We start from the raw sequence: 22768 nt of genomic DNA on the forward strand, positions 1-22768 counted from the left end.
TCAAGAGGAATTTGTCTCGTAATCATCAAATGATAAATGGCAAGTAAATTATATTGTGGAAAATTAAAGATTTCAAATAAACCTATTTAAAGTGTATTCGCACATAACTAATTTTAAAAAACGAAGAAATATCTCTCGGTAATTTCCTGAAACATATTTTACTTCCGGCTAATAATGTTGAATTAAATAAAAACGAAGAAATATATGTCGGCATCATTGTTGACGTTTTTGTGACGACTGTCATCAAACGAAAAAGTAATATATCTTAACGGAAAAGCAAAAGCGAATTTTTAATATATATCGACACGTTGCCGTCGGTGTCATGTTGGGCGGTGTATGATACACCATGACGCGATTTTTAAAAATATATCTCTGCATTTTCCCGCGTGTGTGGAATGTTCTCAATTATTGCTGACACCGAGTCCAAAACCATCGATAAAAATGAAATCATATGGTGAGTTAGATTGGAGATAAAGGCGTGAGAGAGACTCAATGGCCTTGAAGTTGAAGTTACAGGCGTTTGAGAATTCATTTCGTTCTATAAACGGCAACTTTCATTGGATTTCCTTCCCGTTTTTTTTCAACCGAGTCGAAAACTATGTTAGCGACTGTGAAAAATGAAATGATATATCGAATTTTTAATATGTATCGACACGTTGCCGTCGGTGTCATGTTAGGCGGTGTATGATACACCATGACGCGATTTTAAAAAATATATCTGCATTTTCCCGCGTGTGTGGAATGTTCTCAATTATTGCTGACACCGACTCTAAAACCATCGATAAAAATGAAATCATATGGTGAGTTAGATTGGAGATAAAGGCGTGAGAGAGACTCAATGGCCTTGAAGTTACAGGCATTTGAGAATTCATTTCGTTCTATAAACGGCAACTTTCATCGGATTTTCTTCTCGGTTTTTTTCAACCGAGTCTAAAACTATGTTAGCGACTGTGAAAAATGAAATGATATATCGAATTTAAAATAGATATCGACACATTGCCATCAGTGTCATGTTGGGCGGTGTATGATACACCATGACGCGATTTTAAAAAATATATCTCTGCATTTTCCCGCGTGTGTGGAATGTTTGTGGAAAATTAAAGATTTCAAATAAACCTATTTAAAGTGTATGCGCACATAACTAATAAAAAAAACGAAGAAATATCTCTCGGTAATTTCCTGAAACATATTTTACTTCCGGCTAATATGTTGAATGAAATAAAAACGAAGAAATATATGTCGGCATCATTGTTGACGTTTTTGTGACGACTATCATCAAACGAAATAGTAATATATCATAACGGAAAAGCAAAAGCGAATTTTTAATATATATCGACACATTGCCGGCGGTGTCATGTTGGGCGGTGTATGATACACCATGACGCGATTTTAAAAAATATATCTCTGCATTTTCCCGCGTGTGTGGATTGTTCTCAATTATTGCTGACACCGAGTCTAAAAGTAAAACCATCGATAAAAATGAAATCATATGGTGAGTTAGATTGGAGATAAAGGCGTGAGAGAGACTCAATGGCCTTGAAGTTACAGGCCTTTGAGAATTCATTTCGTTCTATAAACGGCAACTTTCATCGGATTTTATTCCCGTTTTTTTTCAACCGAGTCTAAAACTATGTTAGCGACTGTGAAAAATGAAATGATTTATCGAATTTGATTTGAAATAAAACTGGGGGAGAGCAAGACACCACGGGCCTACAAAACAGGACTCAAAGCTATGCGAGTTAATAAAATGGTGGATATTTGTTTATAGCCACTCCCAGAATGGGTGGAGCTATGGGTGGAGCTACTCTGCAAACCGAGTAAGCCACACCCCGGACAGACACCCAACAGATAGACAGACAGACAGACAGAATCATCTACGGCTATTATAATATAGATAACTAAATAAATAAATAAAAACCTGATAACCTCCCCTCTTTACTTCAGCAATAAATCAAACAAATATTCATGTATTCTAGTGTTACATGGAGAAAATTTCGGTGCTCCAACCAGCCTGAACTGGCAGGAAAATTAATCTTTTTATTCCCTAAAACCTGAATGTTCAGGTGAGTAGGAAAAGAGGTCTTGATGTCTTTATAGTATGCACCGTGAAATATTCTTTATCCGAAACCTTTGTTTTTCGAAATGCAAATTGCAAATGTAAATCAAAACAGCATTGCTCCTTTCTTACCACACGATCCTGTTTGATTTTGAGTGGTGAACCATGTTTTTTTAAAGTAATAAATTTCTGCCCAATGAAATAAGCAGTTCGTTCCTAATGGAGGCAAATTTTCATCCGTGTACGTCCAAACAGAATCTGTAAAAAAAAATTGTGTTGAAGACGATGTTTTAAATCTTTATTTTTATGTGACAAAGGATCGTAGAATAGTTTACAGATATTGCTTACAGGACAACAAATGAAGAAACATCATTGGACAGGATATCCAAACGGTCTGGAACCACAAATATTTTTTTTTTCTTTTTCTAATTACAGATAAGTGACCGATTATGGCACTATAAAAGAATGACATGGTCGGGTTAACTCAACTCCCAGGGATTTCTTTTTCTGGGACCGCTCAAGGCACATGTTAGAGATCAGGGACACGGAATATCTGAAAAAAGAGAAGATCAGGGCCAAGGAAAATCTGAAACAACTAATTGGCGATGAGTGTCAGACCATAAACAAAGACACAAATGTGATTCGCAGTGTTCAAAAATAATGAAAATAACATCTTCAAACCTGATTCGAATTACAAGGACAGCAAGCGGAACACATTCTGTAAAATTCCTTGAAATGCCTAAGGTTCCAGACTATTTGTACACCCTGTATTTTCACATTCATGACAATGACGTCACAAGCAATATATAAGTGAACTTTGTATTTGGGATTGAACTTGGGATCTCAACAAGACAAACTAATTTCTCAGATGGGAACACCTAACATGACAAGTCGATTTTCATCAAAACCGTTTAATTAAGTCAATGAGGATTAAAATGACAATCCAAATTATGATACGATTTTGCAGATCATAACAGGTATGATGATTGACACGTTTATGCATTTTTATTTATTTAAGAAAAGTAGTGAAATTAAAGTCGACAAAAGTTACAGTTAATCACAAACAGTTAGACAATGATGACAATGTAATGCCACCAAAAGTCTCCAAAACTCAAGAAATACAAACATTGTGACAATACCTGTGCTGAGTTCTCCAATCCCATAATGGTTCCTTTGTATTGGTCCCATGGAGGTCTCATAGATTTGGTAGTAAATCCTGACCTCCTCCACAGCAAGCGATTCTGCGAATAATAACACGTTTAATTCACCGGTGCCAATCGCCATTACTCGCACGGCCGTAGTTATTTCTCAAATTAGAGTTCATTGTATATTAATGTCAGTCTTTTCATCAGTCTAGAGCTGTCTAGCATGTCTAGCATGGGTTCGAATCCCGAACAAGCTATAAACTGTCATCCCGGTGTATCACAGGTAGCATGGTTCATCAATTTGTGTGCCGTCTCTCGGATTGGACGTTAAATGGGTATCCCACCTCCCAGAATTCATTGGTGGACGTTAAAGATCCCATGGTGTTCTTTGCGAAGAGTAGGCGAGCTATCACCGGCACCATGACCAAATCCCAAATTCCTGCCCTAACCAGCAAGAAGGTGTTGCACCATCAGCACAGCCACGCCCTCAGCCAATGATGCCACCCCACAGCTTTGTGCTGCATACGAACGAAGAAGTATTTTCACACTCATTGCATCTTCTAACCAATATTAGAAGACCTTTTGGATATGTTAAATTTTCGGATACGTGAGGTATCTATCAATTCACACAAACGTACTGAGAAGAATTGCACTTTAAAGGAATGTTCAAGGTGTAATGATATCATTTACAATGGAGAAAGCAAAGCGTCAAAATAGGTTATGGGCATGGCAAATGTCCCACACTTCAAAAGAAGGAATCAATACGTAGTTGCCATAGGTTCGAATATCGTTTTGTAGAAGCGATACATTTTATTTTCCTTCGCAGTAGCAGAGATGTTGGGGTTGCTTTTCGAAACATTTAGGATTTCAGATTAAACCGATTTCAGCCATTGCACTTTCACTTTCCCTATTCGTCTTGCCAACTGTACCAACCATTTGGTACTCGCACGCGGTACACGGGGCTTAATTACCTGGGCGTTCCCATGGAAAATCGATTCCTCATTAATAATCAACACTCGATCAAAGGTTTTGGATTAATCTGGGCGTTTGTATAACTGCAGTTCGTTCATGCACTGTATATTATAACGCGGAAATTGAGCACGCGGAAATTCTGCGCAACAGACGAGGAGGATTCGAGGTGGGGGACCACTTTGTTAAGAGAACTAGCGTGACTCGGCGCGCTCCGCGTGCCTCACAACACGTCGTTTCAGAGGGGTAGGCATCTTTGACCATTTCGGTGTCTTTTGGGTCTTCATGGTGTTTTGGGTCTTCAGGGCCATTTGGATCTTCAGGGTCTTTTGGATCCTCTGGGCCTTTAAGGGTATTTTGGGTCTTTGAGGTGTTTTTGGGTCTTCAGGGTCTTTTGGGCCTTTGTTGTCTTCAGAGGCTTTTGGGTCTTAAGGGTCTTTGGTGTCTTTGGGGTTTTTGGGGTCTTTGGGGGTCTTCAGGGTATGTTGGGTCTTCAGGGTCTTTTGGGTCTGAAGGATCTTGGAGGTGTTTTGGGTCTTCGGGGTGTTTTGGGTCTTCGGGGTGTTTTGGGTCTTCGGTGTGTTTTGGGTCTTCGGGGTGTCTTGGGTCTTCAGGGTTTTTTTGAGCCTCATGGCCTTGAAGGGTATTTTGGGTCTTTGGGGTTTTTGGGGTTTTGGGGGTCTTTGGGGGTCGTCAGGGTATGTTGGGTCTTTGGGGGTCTTGGTGGTCTGAAGGATCTTGGGGGAAGTCAAAGGTCGTCAAAGGGTCATCAAAGGTCTGAGGGGTATCAGCAGTCTTAACGAAATTAAGAGGGTTAATTAAGAGGGTGGTAATTTTATTTGAAGAAGAAGAAAACGTTTTAGTCGCATATAAACAAACATACATACATACATACATACATACATACATACATAGTACATACATACATAGCGAACCATATACGTTTGCTCTATTATAATATGATACACCCACCCTCAACTTCCCACACCTCCTGCCCCCCCCCCCTCCCCTTCCCACGCCTCCTGCCCCCAAGCCCTCTCCCTCCCACACTTTTCCCTGCTCTCAAATGTTGTGGTTGTGTGCTTCCCCTTCTCTCCCCATCTTGTCTTCCGCTCCCTCTTTTTGTATATTTTGTTTGCCTGGTTGATTTGTTTGTGAAATAAATGTTAGCTCTTTCACGAGCCTCGATTCAGTATACAAAAAAAAAAAAAAAAAAAAAAAAAAACCGTTTTGATGGGATGAACAGAATCGTACCTCGGTGGTTACGGTGTGTGCGAATCCTCCTGTTATGACAATAGGATGTGCAGAGAAATGCTGTTCGTGGTTGAAGTAAACATTGCTGTCAAATTGAACATCTCGCGCACCATGTACGCCCGACATTGGTCTCTTGTAACCACACGCTGGTATTCCATCTGGGACACATGGATCAACTATCCTGGCAAAAAACCCCAAGACAAGTCCCAAAATATACATACATGAACGGTTTTCCGTCTCAAGTCGACATGAGTGTTCTCATCACCCTCCACCGATAAAGTGAGATTTGAAAATAAACAGTTCCCTTCACCAAATATATCCTCTTCACAAAAATAGTCTCCGATTGTTTGGAGCTGTAAATACCGACGTTTTACAACAAACAGAACTTCCACACAACGGAAAACACACAACAACAATATGATCCCCCTGGAGAAAAAGTATTGCCCAAACATATAATAATAATATCGGTGGAAGTGTTGCCTGGTGTTGGCTTAGCGGTTAGGGTGCGAGCTTGGGATCCTAGGATCCTGGGTTCGAATCCCGGTCGATCGCTGAATTAACGCCAGGGGGTTGACTCAGCCTGTCATCCTTCCGAGGTCGGCAAATTGAGTACCAGCTTGCTGGGATGAATGATCCCGGTGTGTACCCCGATTTGAATAGGTACACCGTATCCCTGCGCATCGTAAGAGGCGACCAAGGGTTGGCGTCAGGAAGGCATCCGGCCATAAAAACATTGCCTCAAACAGGGAACCATGATTGTCATGGGGCCCGCAAGGCTAACCCCTGCTCTAGCAGGGAAAATGGCCTTAAAACGATCATTCATTCAGCAGAGGACAAATGTTGGTTCTGGCTCAACCTCAAATTTAACATTGAAGTCAATGGGGAAAAAGGGGAAAACTTATTGACTAGCACTCTAGCTCACCAAAAATTTCATCCTCTTTTGGGACAACCTATTTACAAATATCAAATCCTCAATAGACCAACTACTACTCACTCGCTATGGGGGATTATTATAGATATACTCAGATAAAGACCCAAAGAACATTGTATCCTGTTTTAATTTAGGAAATAACTTAATTTTCTTAAAAGCAGAATCGCCATCTAGAATATTCACAAACATTACATTGGAATTTAACTCTTGCTTTAGGTATTGCTGTTGAGCCAATATGAAATGATAAACCTCTCTTAATGATCTAGTCTTTTAGATTATTGTGAATTATTTTTTCATTGATTTCTTGGCAACATTTACTCTTTTTTGACTAATAAATACGATGTATCAAAAGACAAAATACAAATTTCAATCAAACTCATTTAAAAAGGATACTGAAATATATTGCACTGATGTAAAATTGAACAAAGATGATTACAATAACTTTGGATTAAACCTATTATGAAGGATAATATGAGCTACTCAACCCTTTTAAAGGAAGAGCATTCTCTGTCTTTGGGAAGTCGTCAATTAAAGTAATTATAACAAAAGCTTCGCCACGATTTATGGAGATCTATAGCAAACTAGAGGAGGTAATGAAAGATGTAAAAGTATCAAAAAAGAAAACTCTTTTTACTGAAGCTAACGAAATGAGGATAAAACTATTAGCTCTAAACACGGTGAAATTTCCTTATTTTTACGATATAAATATGATGAATCTAAACGATATACCAGATGTTAAGCCTCTTGAATTTCCTGATGCTCCATCTATCTATAATTCCAGTAATCTCTGTGTGTATGTTTGTATGTTTGTATGTTTGTATGTATGTATGTATGTATGTATGTATGTTTGTCTGTGACCGCTGTTTCTCGACAACTACCGGTCCGATATACTTGAAACTTGCCAAGTATATTGCTGGGGACCCGAGGATGTGCCTTTTCAAGGTTTGAAATTAATCGGACAAGTAGTTACCGAGCTATGGCGATTTAGCCGTTCGCCGTTCGCTTTGGCGTTGCGAATGGACCAAACCATTTCATGTAAATAGAGGGGGGGGATTGTCACCGTACTCGCAAGCCGTTCGCCGTTCGCTTTGGCGTTGCGAATGGACCAAACCATTTCATGTAAATAGAGGGGGGGGGATATAATTTTAGATATATATATAGTACGGGCATATATATAGTACGGGCATGCCCTAGTATGATAAATTAGAGAATTGTCGGGCTTGTGATAGAGTGGGATTAAACACAGAGTCAAAAGCCCATGAACAATGTTTATTCTGTGATCATCTTTTAATTAATGATGATAAAAAATATAAAAAGAAACATAATTATTTGAAAAATACACCAAAAATGAATTACTTTACAAGGTTAATAAGAGAAATGAACGTTAAGTATGAGGGTGATAATACACCTTTCATTACAACAGAAGAGATTGATAAAATTATGGTAATGTTTTAAGGATTGATGTTATTTGCTATTCACGATTGTCATTTTCAGGGAAATATCAACACAAGATATTATATAAATAAGATAATGAATTATTTTGAAATTAAACCTGAACTCAGGATAAAACAAAGTTTCGAAAAAAGCCTGTAAAAAATTAGATGACTTGTTTTCCAAAGAGAAAAAATGAATGATTTTTTTTACCCGTTTGGGAAAACAAGATAAAATTTAACAACCATAAATATTTTCCAAATTCATGAAGATGTCTAATAGTTGGTTCAAGCGGATGTGGAAAAACCTGTTTGCTTTCAAAGATGCTCCTTACTCCCAACTTTTCAGATTATGATAATTTAATAATTTTCACAAAGTTTTTAACCTGAGTATCAACTACATTCACAAGGTTTTAATGTGGGTCTTCAAAAAGAAGATATAATCGTTTTATTTAAACTTCAAAACAAACTAAATTATAACAACATTGAAGATATAATACAACTATTTTGTGATACACAGAAATGTAAAAATAAATCAAAACCCATAACTTGTATTCTCAGTGATAAAACGAATGATATACCTTCATCCCAAGTTTTAGATAAAACAAAAAATAACCTCATTATCTTTGATGATTGTGTTAATGAGAGAAACCAAACGGTTATGGATGGCTATTATACAAGAGGGAGACATTCTTCTTGGAATTGTATTTATCTCAGTCAATCATACTTTCAACTTTCAACACATACTTTCATACTTTCAACATATATGGGCAGGGTATAGCCCGAAGTACCGCGTGGGAGACCTCAATCCCTCTCGTCAAAAATCAAGGTGGGGAACCCGATTGAAGCAAGGGTGGAAATCACTCCATTTATGACGACGAAACGTCTGATGCCCCACGTGGAGATCGGTTTCTGAGGTTTGGGACATGGAATGGAGGGACAATGACAGGAAGATCAGGAGAAGTGGTGGAAGTATTGGTCAGAAGAAGAGTGCACATATGTTGTGTGCAGGAGACGAGATGGAAGGGAAGTGGTGTGAGAATGGTGAAGGGTAGGCAGGGACAGAAATAAAAGTTTGTGTGGAAAGCGTGCCCGGAAGGCATGCATGGTGTTGGTGTCCTGTTTTCTGAGGAGTTTGTAGACAGTGTGGTGAGTGTGACTGGAGTAAGTGAAAGGTTGATGGTGAAAATGATGATTGGAAATCTCTTGGTGAACGTCATCTCGGGATATGCTCCGCAGGTCGGTCGGAGCGATGAAGAGAAGGACAAGTTCTGGTGTGCAATAGAGAAGCTGATGGAAAACGTGAAAGATGAATAAGTTGTTGTGGTAGGCGGAGACCAAAATGGACATGTGGGAAGGAGTATAGACGGTTTTCAGGGAGTTCATGGGGGTTATGAATATGGTGTGAGGAATGGAGATGGTGAAAGGATTTTGGAGTTTGCTGATGGAGCTGGTTTGTTGATTTGTAATACTCAGTTCCAGAAAGAGGATAATAAGCTAGTTACATACACGTCAGATAGGTCAAGGACAACCGTTGACTACCTCCTAGGTACCTAGGGGCACCTAGGGGTGCACCTAGGGGGCACCTCCGGGACACAAAGTTGGTCCCGGGGGAGGAGGCTGCTTCACAGCACCACTTGGATGTCTGAGACATAAGGGTGAAAGGTGCGAGGAGAGCTCGGCGGGTGAAGTACCAACCGAGAATGATGGTGTGGAGGTTGAAAGAGGTGACAGTGAGGGAGGCATTAAAAGAGAGGCTGAGTATGCCAGAGGTTGATGTGGTTGAGCTTGAAAGTGGTTGGATGTCAATGAAAGATAATCTGTTGGGAGCCGTGGTGAGGTATGTGGATGGACAAAAGACCACTGAGGCACTCGGAAACATGGTGGTGGGATGATGAAGTTGGAAAGAGGATTGATGCGAAGAGGAAGAAGTTCAAGGAGTGGCAGAAGGCAAAGGGTACGGGGGCAGAAAAGGCAGAGCATGAAAGTTACAAGGCAGCCAAGAAGACTGCAAAGAAAGAGGTAGCAAAGGCGCAGGAGGCATGTAGGAAAATGTTCGGAGAACGCTTGGATTTGGAAGAGGGTCAGAGAGCGGTATTCAGGATTGCAAAGCAGATAGCGAAAGAGAGGTGTGATGTGATGGGGGTGAGTTGCTTGAAGGATGAAGTGGGACAAATGGTTGTGGACCCAGATGGAATTAAAGGAAGATGGAAGAGATATATGGAAATGCTGTTGAATACAGAGAATGAATGGGATGGCAACATAGAGAGTAACCCAGTTTTAGGACCGGGAGACAAGATAACTGAGAAGGAAGTTGAGGAAGCGATAAAAGCAATGAAGAGTAGAAAAGCGGGAGGGCCGACAGGAGTTGTGGGAGATATGTTGAAGGCAGCAGGAAGTTGGGGTGTGAAGAGATTGACAGAAATCCGTAATCTGGTGGTGAAAGAAGGCCGTATTCCAGTGAATTGGGAACTGAGTACCCTCGTTCCTCCATACAAAGGGAAAGGTGACCCTCTGGACTGTGGAGCTTTATCTTATCGAGCGATAAAGTTATTGGAGCATTGAATGAAGGTATTGGAAAGGATGTTGGAGAGGAGGATGAGGAAGAAAGTGAAGATCGACGAAATGCAGTTTGGATTTATACAAGGAAGAGGAACGACAGACGCGCTTTTTATTGTAAGGCAGCAGTTGCGGGAAAAGTACATGGAGAAGAGGAAGAGGTTGTTTCTTGGGTTTGTTGATCTGTAGAAAGCATTCGATAGGGTTCCACGCGAAGTAGTGACATGGGCATTGAGGAAGGTAGTAGTGGAGGAATGGTTGATCAGAGTGGTGATGGCAATGTACGAGAGAGCGCGCACAGCTATAAGGGTGAAGGACGGGAACAGTGGCGAGTTTGAGGTGAAGGTCGAGTGCATCAGGGGTCGGTACCAAGTCCACTACTATTTGTAGCTGTGATAGAGGTGCTGGCTCAGAACGTAAATGAGGGTTTACCGTGGGAATTGTTGTATGCAGATGATCTGGTGTTGATTGCAGAGAGTTTGGATGAACTGAAGGAGAAGACGAACAAGTGGAAGGAATGTATGGAGACAAAAGGTCTGAAGGTGAATATTGGAAAAACGAAGGTGATGGCAAGTGGTAAGGCCTGTGGTGAGGTGGAAAGAACTGGGAAGTGTCCGTGTGCTGTGTGCAGGAAGGGTGTCAGAGTGAACTCCATTCAATGTACAATGTGCGCTGAGTGGGTTCATCACAAATGTATTGGTCTGAGAGGGACATTAACCAGTGTGGCAGCTACATTCAAGTGTAAGGTGTGCTGCAGATGGAGGAAATGTTGAGTTGGATATTGGAGATGGCGTGAAGCTGGAAGGTGTGAAAACATTTTGCTACCTCGGAGACATGCTGAATGGAGAAGGTGGATCAGACTCGGCAACGGTTGCTGGAGTGAGATGTGCATGGAAGCAGTTTCGGGAACTGAGTGGCGTGCTGACGAGGAGGGGAGTGTCGTTGAAGCTGAAGGGAAAGGTGTATACTGCATGTGTGAAAAGTGTTATGACTTATGGGAGCGAGACATGGGTAATGAACGTAGAGCAGCAACGAAGGCTGGAAAGGGTGGAAATGTGAATGGTTCGGTGGAAGTGCGGAGTATCGTTGAGAGAGAGGAAGACAAATGATGAATTGCGAAAGATGATGGGAATAGAGCCTGTGATGGATGCTGTGAAGAGAAACAGGATGAGATGGTTTGGTCATGTGTTGAGGAAGGATGAAAGTGACTGGTTGAGAAGAGTGATGGAAATGAATGTAGAAGGAAGTAGAGGACGGGAAAGACCGAGAAAGACTTGGCTAAAGGTGGTGGAAGAAGAAATGCAGGCAAGGGGGTTGACTAGGGGAGATGCAGAAAATAGGGAAAAATGGAGAAGATTCTCATGGGGACCGCAAGGCTAACCCCCGCTCTAGCAGGGAAAATGGCCTTAAAATGCCTGTTGTTGTGTTGTTTTAATCATACTTTCAACTCCCTCGTCGGTCAATAAGAAACAATGCCAATATTTTTTTTTTATTCAAGTTAAATTAAGTCAATGTAAATATTTTTTGGAGAGACAATTGTTCTACATTATGTAGTAAAAAGGAATTTGAGGATAATATGAAACACACGACTGGAAAATAGAAATATATTGTTGTGAAACAAGAGGCGATACTAACTGACATATATTTTTTTTTAATAAATAATAACATACATAAATGACAACTATTATTATTAATTTGTGGGTAAATCTGTTTCAGGAAAAAGCTTTCATAAAACTAGGCTCTTGAATCGTAAAAATGAAAAGCTTTTAAGTTTGTTTTTTTAAACACCCTATGATTCGTATTGTATCTTCAACAACCAGAGCAATACGACCAGAAGTAGAAGGTGAAGATTATTACTACATTTCAATGGAGAAACATATGCGATTGAGGAACAAAGGTCAAATATTTGAGGTCTATCTTGGCACAACAAAATATTCACATTTAAGAGTGAGTTAAAGAAACTAAAATCTGGTGGTCTTGGGATTTTCGAAACGATTCCAGAAGGAATGAGACAAATTATGAGATATCTGAGTAATAATGGAGTTAAGATTTTATCATTCGGTTTTGATGTTGATGAAACTCAATGCCAACGTATGAAAAGCAGAGATACTCGTATTAGTGAAGAAGAAATTACAACTCATATTAATGCTAATAAAGAATTTGATAAAATATTTCAAGAAAAGGATTTATTTGAACACATCTACTTTAATGATAAAGAAAAGGAAAATTTCCCCATTGACCTTTACAATTCAGTAAATGATATTTTTCAATAAATAAATACAGAAAATGAATGTACAAGAAAGAGCAAGAAGATTTAAGGAGAATCAGGAGTTGGTGAAGGAGCCAAGGAGCCATACTAATTTGGATCTGTGCCAAGAAATCACAGACTGGGCAAACAAGTGGAACATGTCTTTCAATCCTGACAAATCTCACACTCTTACGATGTCTCTCCGAAAAGACCGACTGGACAACCCTCCCATCTACTTTCTGAATAATCCTCTCCAAGAAGTTCTGTCACTCAAGCTTTTGGGTCTCACTATCTGCCATGATCTTTCCTGGGAAAACCACATTTCCAATCTGGCTTCCAAAGCCAGTCGCCGCCTGGGCATCCTCCATCGTGCGAAGTCCTTCCTTGGCACACCTGAGCTCCTCATCACATATAAGGCTTTCATCCGCAGCTCAATGGAATACTGTTCCCCCCTCTGGGCTGGTGCTCCTGCCTCACACCTAGCTTGTCTTCACGCTGTTGAAACCAAAGCGTTCAGAATCATTGGAACCTCCCTCGATGAAGCTACCTCCGAGGGCCTTTCACTTACTCACCACAGGCAGGTTGGTGGTCTTTCTGTCTTCTACCGACTCCTCTCTGGCCTTGCTCCTCCAGCTCTCTCTGGGCTCTGTCCCCCAAATATTCCTACAGGTCGCGCAAGATCTGCCTGCAACCCTCTTATGGTTAAACTGCCAAAATCAAGACTCTGCTCACCTTCACTCCTTCATTCCTCTTTTCTCCCGCCTCTGGAACAAACTCCCTCACTCTCTTCAGTCCCTCTCCTCCCTCCAGGTCTTTAAAACAGCTGTTCACCACCATCTCTTATCTTCCCCCATCCAAAACCTGGATCTTTTCTACTCCCATTAATTCACCCCAGACCCACTTTTATGAAATACCGACTTCTTTCCAAGAAGTCCTAGCAGTGTCCATGTGGTTTTTTTTTTACCTCTTCCCCCCCCCCCCCCCCCCCTTCCCACGCCTTCTCCCCCCAAGCCCTCTCCCTCCCACAGATCTCCCGATGTCCCTGTTCTCTACTGTTGTACTTGTGTGCTTCCCTCTCTCTCACCATCTTGTCTACCGCTCCCCTTTTTACGAACTTGCAAAATCGAAGATTTTTCAAGTATATTGGTCGGTTGTGTTTGTGGTTCTGTCTGTCTGTCTGTCTGTCTGTCTGTCTGTTTGTTTGTTTGTTTGTTTGTCACGGCCTACAGGTCACAATTTTCAACCGATCTTCACCAAACTTCACCAAATGGTAGAGTTGGTCAAAATCCAGAAGCCTATTGTTTTTGGGGTCAATAGGTCAAAAGGTCAACATACGCCAAAGGTCACCAACTTTGCTAAATTTCTAAAATCCTCAATTTTCATCCGATTGACTTGAAATTTGAAGACCACTTGCATATCTCCTCACTGAATTCAACCACCAAGTATTTTTGAGGTCAGCATAGGCCAAATGGTCAACATAGGCCAAATTTCTAAAATCCTCAATTTTCATCCAATTGACTTGAAATTTGAAGAGGACTTGCATATCTGGTCACTGAATTCAACCACCAAGTATTCTTTAGGTCAACATAGGCCAAAAGGTCAACATAGGCCAAATTTCTAAAATCCTCAATTTTCATCCAATTGACTTGAAATTTGAAGAGGACTTGCATATCTGGTCACTGAATTCAACCACAAATTATATTTGAGGTGAACATCGGCCAAAAGGTCAACATAGGCCAAAAGGTCAACATAGGCCAAATTTCTAAAATCCTCAATTTTCATCCAATTGACTTGAAATTTGAAGAGGACTTGCATATCTGATCACTGAATTCAACCACCAAATATTTTGAGGTCAACATAGGCCAAAATGTCAACATAGGCCAAATTTCTAAAATCCTCAATTTTCATCCGATTGACTTGAAAATTGAACAGCATTTGCATATCTGTTCACTGAATTCACCCACCAAGTATTTTTGAGGTCAACATCGGCCAAAAGGTCAACATGGGCCACATTTCTAAAATCACCAATTTTCATTTGATTGACTTGAACTTCTTAGAGGATTTATATATATGGTCACTGAATTCAACCACCATCTATTTTTGAGGTCAACATAGGCCAAATTTTTAATATCCTTAATTTTCATCCGATTGACTTGAAAATTGAACAGCATTTGCACATCGAGTCACTAAATAGGGAAACTAACTAGTTTTGAGGTCAAAAAGTCAAAGGTCAACTCAAGGTCAACCTTCCAAAATCGTCATTTTTCATCTGAAAAATCGTCAATTTTCATCCTGTTGACCCGAGTTTTGATCAAGAGCGTATATTTTAATCTTCATGAAATGGACAATTTGCTGTATCAATGGAAAACTTTGGGGGGGGGGGGGGGGGATTTTGCAAGTATCATGCTACGCATGACGTCTTCCTGTTTGTTTGTCTGTTTGATTTGTTTGTGTGATAAATGTTAGCTCTTTCACGAGCCTCAATTCTGTATTCAAAAAAAAAGAAAAAAAAAGAAAAAAAAAGATTTTTAGTTTAAGCAAAGTTTTGATATGTAAATAGAGAAGAATACAACGTATTGTGAAGTTTGTAATCATAAGTACAAATATTACAACAAACACCTTCAAGCCAACAAACACATTTAATCTACTTCATCTACTATCTCGTCTTGAGAGAGAAGCAAAACAAGTACACATACATTCAAAGTACACCGCCCCATGCCAAATAATTAAATATGCTGCAGCGCGGCATTGCCGGGGCGCCTCCGGCGCCCGGCAATACCGCAGTGCAGCTCATTGAGGCTGCATTGGGAGGGAGAGGTGTACACTAATTGATTGATTAATTGTATAATTAAAATCAATAAAAGATTATCACAAAATATTTTCATAATCAATTGGCTAATCGCATAACTAAACCACTAGTGCTTCATCCGAAGATGTATCTTTTAGAAATTTAAGTAAATAAGTCATTTATAAAAAATTAAATAATTAATTGATTTCTCAATAAATAATTAATCGATTAATCAATAAATAATTAATAGATGAAATGATTAATCAATAAATCAAAAATATCCTTGATAGCCACATCACTTGGTCACTCATGTCCAAATATTAGCTTCCCAGCTCAAAAGGTGCCTGAGATATTGGCCAAATGAGAAAGAAAATAAATAAATGATTAATAATGAAAATAAATAAATAATAATCATAAAAAAATTAAATTATTAATCAATTTTGTCAGAGAACACATAAACTACCACTATTTCATCAGAATCTGTAACTTTAAAAAAAAAATTTTTTTGTCATTAATCGAATAATTAAATAATTAATCGATTAATTGATTAATTAATAAATCAAAAATATCCTTTGCAGCCAAATCACCTGGTCATTGGCATGTCCAAATATCAGCTTCCTAACTCAAAAGGTGCCTGAGTTAATAGTCAGAAGAGAAAGGAAATTTGATTAATTAAATAAGTACTTAATTAATTGCTAATAATTAAATAACTCCTCAATTTATTGATTAATCAAAAAAATACATATCGTTTTTGACAAAGCACTTTCTCACTATTGTGCCAAAATTTCAGCTTCCTAGCTCAAAGGATGGCTGAGATATCGCCCGGACAAACAAACAAGAAAACAAGAAAACAAGGAAACAAGAAAACAAGGAAACAAGGAAACAACCAGAGTGAAAACTGAGTACTCTCTTTCAGCGTGCGTCACTGCCGAGCCCCCTTCGGTGCCCAGCAATGACGATTTGCAATGCCTGGAGATGGCATAGGAAAGGAGCGGTGTACAACATTGTGATGTCTGTTCTAAGAATGTCTAAAAAGAGAGTTGTAAGAAACACCTGAAATCACAAAAAAACATAAAAAGAATGAAGAGGAAGGAGGAACACTTAAATACTTTATTAAAAATAGTGATGGAGCATTTAAAGGTCATTTAAAGATAAGGATTTTAGAATTTGGAAGTCCTGGACCAAAATCAATAGCTGAGGCGATTGAAGTGGTTAAACCTACTGTTGAAACACTTGTAAAAGATACACTGACTGAGATGAATACTTTAAAGTTTTATATGGGAGTAAAAATAGGTATGGTAAAAGATGGTGTTGAAGAAACTCCTCGGACAGGAATCCTGCTCCTGAACACCGAATATGTTACGGCCCGGGGTTTGGGTTTACTACAAGGGGGTTAACCTCCGTTCCCTCCCAAACTTACCGGACCTGAGGCTGCCGCGCATGAATAACTTCGTACTTAGCAGGTTGCGAACCAGCAACTATGAACGCAGATTGGTCAGTCGCGCGATAGCTTACCTGTACCATGTGACGGTCCCATCGGGGAACGCACCCTACACTCCGGCGGTACACCAATTTAGATGGCCGAGCGAAAACCGTTGGTAACCGCTGGAGTAATGCTAATGCCGTTACGACCGATTGCTAACCTGGGTGCGGGCAATGACTGATCAATGGAGGAAAAGACTTTCACGGACAGAGAGAAAGGAAACGTTTTAACAATTTGATTTATTTACAAATACTTACAATGTAATTATTTCAAAAGGAATGAAAAATGGACGAGAAACAGGAACTTAGCTTATTCTACACCTTATTACGATTACAACAAATAAACACTACATGGGCCCAGAACACTTTCACGGGGGAGGGGTAGGGGACGAACAAACATTGGAAACCTGTTACTCTTCGCACAAAGGCCACAATGTTCCAGATGCCTCTCCCTGCGACGCTCCCATCCTGGGGTCGCAACCAAGCAGCACGAGCAGGTAATAGCGATCCCAGATGGGACAGGCAGAGTGAGGTCGATCGTCAGCTCGAACAATGGCAGATGAGGTCATGCATATGTGCACCGAGAGGGAGTCCGTCAGCCAGCAGAGGGCAATCACGTGTAGAGGCTTTTGAGAGGGTCGAGCCTGGAGCGGATGCACACATGCTGTGCTCAGTGAACCCAGCAGAGAGAGACAGGCAATGGGTTGACAAAGAAACAGGCCCAGAGTGTAGCAATCTTGCAGACACATGGTGAATGCACAAGAGACAGGCCCAGACTCGAATAATGCAGGTGTAGAGGCCTACGAAAGGGAGACCAGCCAAGAGCAAAATGTCCACGTGCTGAGTGGGCCGAGAGAGAGCTGCCAGAGAGAGAATCAATGTCTTTTAATCTCCCTTTGTTCACCCTCGCCGAGCGTGGGGGGGAGGGGTGGGAATCTTGGAGGTGTCCGGGCTCCCTATTGGTTGAGCCCGTTACTTCGCCCCACAAGCTCCCTCAAAGTAACTCAGGCCCTGATTGGTGCGTTTCCGAGCCTGGACACCATGGTGTGCCTTTGAGCCTGGTGCATTGCCTGGTAAATTATCCCTTATGAGAGGAGGACCCATCTTTCCTTTCCCCAACGCATAAAGACATACTAACCCAAAATAATGGGAAGGGGCTAAGATAATGGTCTGCTATAAAATAACTATTCTAAGGGATCTGTATGGTGGTTGCAATTAGTTTTTAGTGGTTTCCCAAAACCGCAACAATACACAAGACATGGTGCCATCATTCATTCTGGGAAGAAGGAGACAAGAAGGAGCAGAAAGAAGCACTTCGGAGTATCGGTTTGACTCCTCACTTATCTCACACAACCAAGTGGGGTTGCATTGGTACAAGCATGTGGGGGAGGGGGTGGGATGGGCGGGCAGGAGGGTTTAAATAGGATGGTTGGGGGAGTATTAATGAGGTGTCGATGAGACGGCAGCGAAGTGATAGTGTAGACTTCCTCGCCCACGTGGGGATATAGGGTAGTCATTGATTACCCTCAGCCTCTTATGAATGTTGATTCTCTTTGTGTGTCCAAAGTAGATTGTTAGCAGTTCTTAGAGAAAGCAAGAAAATGATAGCGTGAGCTATAGGTGCAGCGGCACTGTTAACCAGAGACCTCAGCGTCACAGTGCACTTGCCTCACGCTCTCCTAGCTTTACTCTGGACTAAGCGCAGCTTGTCCTGGACCTACCGCAGTTCGTCCTGGACCCACCGCAGTTCGTCCTGGTCCTAGTGCCATTCATCATGGACCTAATGCAGTTCGTTCCAGCAGACAATCCCTCAAGCAGGCAGCGTTCTTCTTGATGTGTCCCTGGCACACACAACAGCCCCGAATTGAGCCAGGTCCTGCCTTATATGTGCCACACCGGGCGTGGCTTTGAGAGAGAACAGTTCATGCGAGGATCCTTTGACCCTACAGGGCCTTTTCCCATTGGTGCATGTCCGACAGAGCGGTGCAGCGATGGGGCTGTGGAAATCCCCACCTCGTGATATTCAGATGGCAATGTGCTCCCCCACCCCTTCCCCTTGTGGCACGAGTGCAGCGGGGGCTGCCTTTCTCCCTCTGTTGTGCACTAATATCCCTTTGGTTTCCCCCCACGAGCAGCCATCTGAATGGCCCGGCGTTCACCAGCAATTTTGCCACTTCTTCACGCACACAAATGTTCCTCTATACTGTGCGTGTTTGAGAAGCATTATCCTGTGTGACAAATGTAGTAGTGCAGGGAAGAATGGGGGGGGGGGGACGGGGGGGGAAGAGGAAGGCAATTCAACCGCTCTGGAAGATTAATTGTTTCCAATGATGAGGGACTCGTTCACCCATACGGACTTTAGCGGAGGTTGGTAGTGACATGGAGACCGAGGAGTACGGGATGGACAGATGGATCAAATATGAATAACAAAATAATGAGGGGTTGGAATGGTGAGGGACCAACAAACAGATGGTTAATTGTGAGGGAATAACCGAGTGAGTGCATCGAATGTAGAGACAGACCGAAAGACGAGAATAAACTGACTACGGGTTTGAAGGAAAGACCGATAGGTTGAAGGAGGGGTTGTTGAATCGAGGTTTGGTGAAGCGGATTATTGGTAGATCGAGGAGATTGAAAGCAGCAAATGGGGAGACATTGTAGAAGCTGACAAATGGTAATTGTCATTTCTGTCCAATACTGGCAAAGGGAAAATAAGGAGCATCGTGGGTAGTTGATCACAACGGAAAAAAGAATTGCATTCTGGGTTTTACAGCAGTTGTTATTATAACTTGATTGCTGGCTTGTGGGTTATGATGTAACCTTGTAGCTGATTGGATGAAGATCAGCTTTGAGTCAAAGGTTTGTTGTGTTGCTGGGGAAGATTTGTATGGAGCTTATTGAAATATAGCTCACTGGAGTAGGGCAAATGGTGAACTTTTAAACTGTTTATGTAAGGGCTAGGGGAGTCATTTTCAGGCATTGTGGCTGCCACGTCGGCAGCTCACAATCTCATTAGGAGAGTTAACATGCTGCATTGTTCCTCTCAGCATGTCCCCGTCAATGTATAAATACCACTGACTCAACGCTTGATTTTCAGAGAACTGTAGGGGTACTTTACTTTACAACTCTGGTGTTGGGCTAGCGGCTAGGGTGCCGGCTTAGGATAACCTAGGATCCTGGGTTCGAATCCCGGTCGCTCGCTTAATTAACGCCAGGGGGGTTGACTCAGCCTGTCATCCTTCCGAGGTCGGCTAATAGAGTACCAGTTCACTGGTAATTCCCTGTTTGTCGTTAAAGGCGGCAAAAAGGGTTGGCGTCAGGAAGGGCATCCGGCCGTAAAACATTGCTTCAAAAAGGGGACCAAAAAAACAACAACTACCACGGTCCCCGAAAAGGCCAACCCCCGCTTTGCGGGGAAAAATGGTCTCTAAACGGTGGGTTTTTTTTTTGTAGGGGTACTTTACGTATACTCATCTTATATGATTACTTTTCTCTCCGTATACACGTACTTAAATAAATTTCCTTGTAACAGTCTGAAGTGGTTGGTGATCCATTTTGTGGTTTGAGTGGCTCCAACAACATCACACAGGGAATGCACAGACCAAACTCATAAATGAATGCTATATATGAATGATGGGTTACATGTGCATGTCATTTTTTTTCGAGATGAGATCCAATATGGCCGACTGGTGGCCATTTTGTTGCTTATACATGTCCCCAACCATTTATCGACATGCATGGACCTATTTTGTTCAAACTGGGCACAAAGATAATACATGAGAGTATACGTATGCAGAAGATTTGGTTTTGTAATCTGACCAAAGATGGCTGACTGACAGCCTTTAACTCCGCACAGGAAAATTACTAAAACACAGGGGCTATGACATTCTAGATGTCTTCTTGTTGTTTACAGTTATTCATACGTTTCATTCTACTTCTCATCCGGGATTCTCAATTTGTGTCTTCTTGTGTGTCTTTAATAAACCGTTATTTCTTAAGAATGCATGTTGCCCGATTCATGTCTTCTCTCGAATCTGAATCTTTTTGGCATTTGGGAAATCCTTGGGGGAATTAAACGGTAAATCAAACGACGTAAATATGACGGTATGACGGTAAATCAAGAGTAAAGGGAATTTTCTGAATAAATTATAATTAGAAAACTCCCTTTAGTTTTTGATTTTCCCTTGTCTGAATTGCTCAACAAACTCGTTTTAAGAGACTGCTGGGATACAGATCCAGTCCAGGCGACTAAGCTGAGTTTTCCACTCGACAATAGTTTCATTTCATTTGGCCATTTGTGATGCCTATTGCTTCTATCTGGCGGCTCCGCAACAGCAAGAGCCATTGCCACAACAATATTACGGTTAAAGTTCACATTCGGTTTAGTTGAAGTCTGTGAAAGACACACAACTGGCCGCTCATAGGTTTAGTGTGAGCTGCTCCACCGTTGCTCATAGTGCACTGCTTTGGAAGACTTTGTGGTAATGCCTGGCCTCATCCGCCCTCCCCACTACACCTTGGGAAACGATTAAATCAATGGGCACTATTCAATCCACAGACGTGTTTGTGGCTCTTGTCATCATTAGTGCAGAGTATATTTCCCACCCCACTACTCCCCACCACCCCTCCCCATTTCCCCACCAATGTTGGGGAAAAAAACGAGAACATCACTCGGTAGACAGCATATACCTTCGCCACGCTGAACGTCTTACATTTTGTATCCCATTCATAGGCCGGATCTGGATTCGGACCTGAACCAAAATGTAATAGGCTTGTTCTTGTTACTTACCCATCTCATCCACAGAGCTTTGTTATATTTCTTCCACAATTTATGAAATACCATGCTACTGTATATATCGTTTTTTGGCCCCATCCCTCAATGGTGAAGTATCACTTAAAAATAGAAAAAATATCGTATCCGGATCCAGATCTTCACTAAAATCTAATCAATTCGTCCTTGTCAGTTGTTACACACACCCAACCCGTCCACCAAGTTTCGGTCCGAATCCGCCCATAACTTTTTAAGATGTCCTGTCACAGACAAACAAACAGACAGGGATGAAAACATAACCTCCGTCCACCTTCAGTGGTGGAGGTAATAACAAATCACCGAGGAAGTCATCTGCGCGTAGTTCAAACAGAACTCCACTCCCAGCAGGATTGTCTTGGAGAAACAATTCCCAGCCCCACGCCAATCTGATAGCCACCTGAAGCAGTATCAGGAATAGCAGCGCCATCTCTTCTTAGAAAATGTTGCGTCTGTTAATCCAAAAATAATCGAAAAAAATAATCAAATATACACATCTTTTTTATCATACAAATTGCGTATATGTTACAATGGATTTTAGAAATCATGAATGAAGATTACAAATGCTTCATATAATCCATGTTCAGTAGTTTATATCTTGCAAACATATGTGAAATATGTGAAATGTGACAGTCAGCATATGTGAAACAAAAAATCAAATCACACAAAATATCAATGTTACATTTCAAACGAAATAATCAACAATAGTAAAGATTTTCCAAAAGTTTAAAACAATCATAAACACATCAGCCGATCTTCTATATGAAACACATCAATATAATTATATTTATGGTATTTTGAAATAAGAAAACTGACATAAACTAGAACGGCACTCGGTAGAGCGCATACATCCGCCAGGCTGAACAGTTTGTGTTTTGTATCCCACTGATAGGCCGGATCTGGATTCGGATCTGAACCAAAATCTCATCGGTTGGTCTTGTCATCTAACCAACTTATCACCCAAGTTTTGTCATAAGTCGTCCACGACTTTTAAAAATATGTTATATTCAAAATAAAGACCAATTACTGCACAAAATAAAGAACTCCTCAGGCAATTATCTGGTTTTCCTTCTTTTCTCCATGCTCTTTGCTACACACA

The 22768-nt window shown here is 41.1% G+C and overlaps 1 protein-coding gene across 1 annotated transcript in view; it reads right to left on the reverse strand.

Annotated features, from left to right (window-relative positions):
* Window positions 1-22516, reverse strand: part of LOC137413134 (uncharacterized) — a 27535-nt gene extending 5019 nt beyond the window's left edge. Inside the window, exons 1-4 of the mRNA XM_078767973.1 lie at window positions 22486-22516; window positions 21973-22121; window positions 3196-3297; window positions 2189-2314 (exon numbers count right to left, since the gene is read on the reverse strand). Of these exons, the coding sequence (XP_078624099.1) occupies window positions 2189-2314; window positions 3196-3297; window positions 21973-22099 (355 nt within the window). The 5' untranslated portion in view covers window positions 22100-22121; window positions 22486-22516. The remainder of the gene's footprint in view (window positions 1-2188; window positions 2315-3195; window positions 3298-21972; window positions 22122-22485) is intronic.
* Between the last annotated feature and the right edge of the window lie 252 nt (window positions 22517-22768).

This window comes from Myxine glutinosa, chromosome 14 (assembly GCF_964187855.1).
Source record: "Myxine glutinosa chromosome 14, kmMyxGlut1.1, whole genome shotgun sequence".
NCBI classification, from domain to species: domain Eukaryota; kingdom Metazoa; phylum Chordata; class Myxini; order Myxiniformes; family Myxinidae; genus Myxine; species Myxine glutinosa.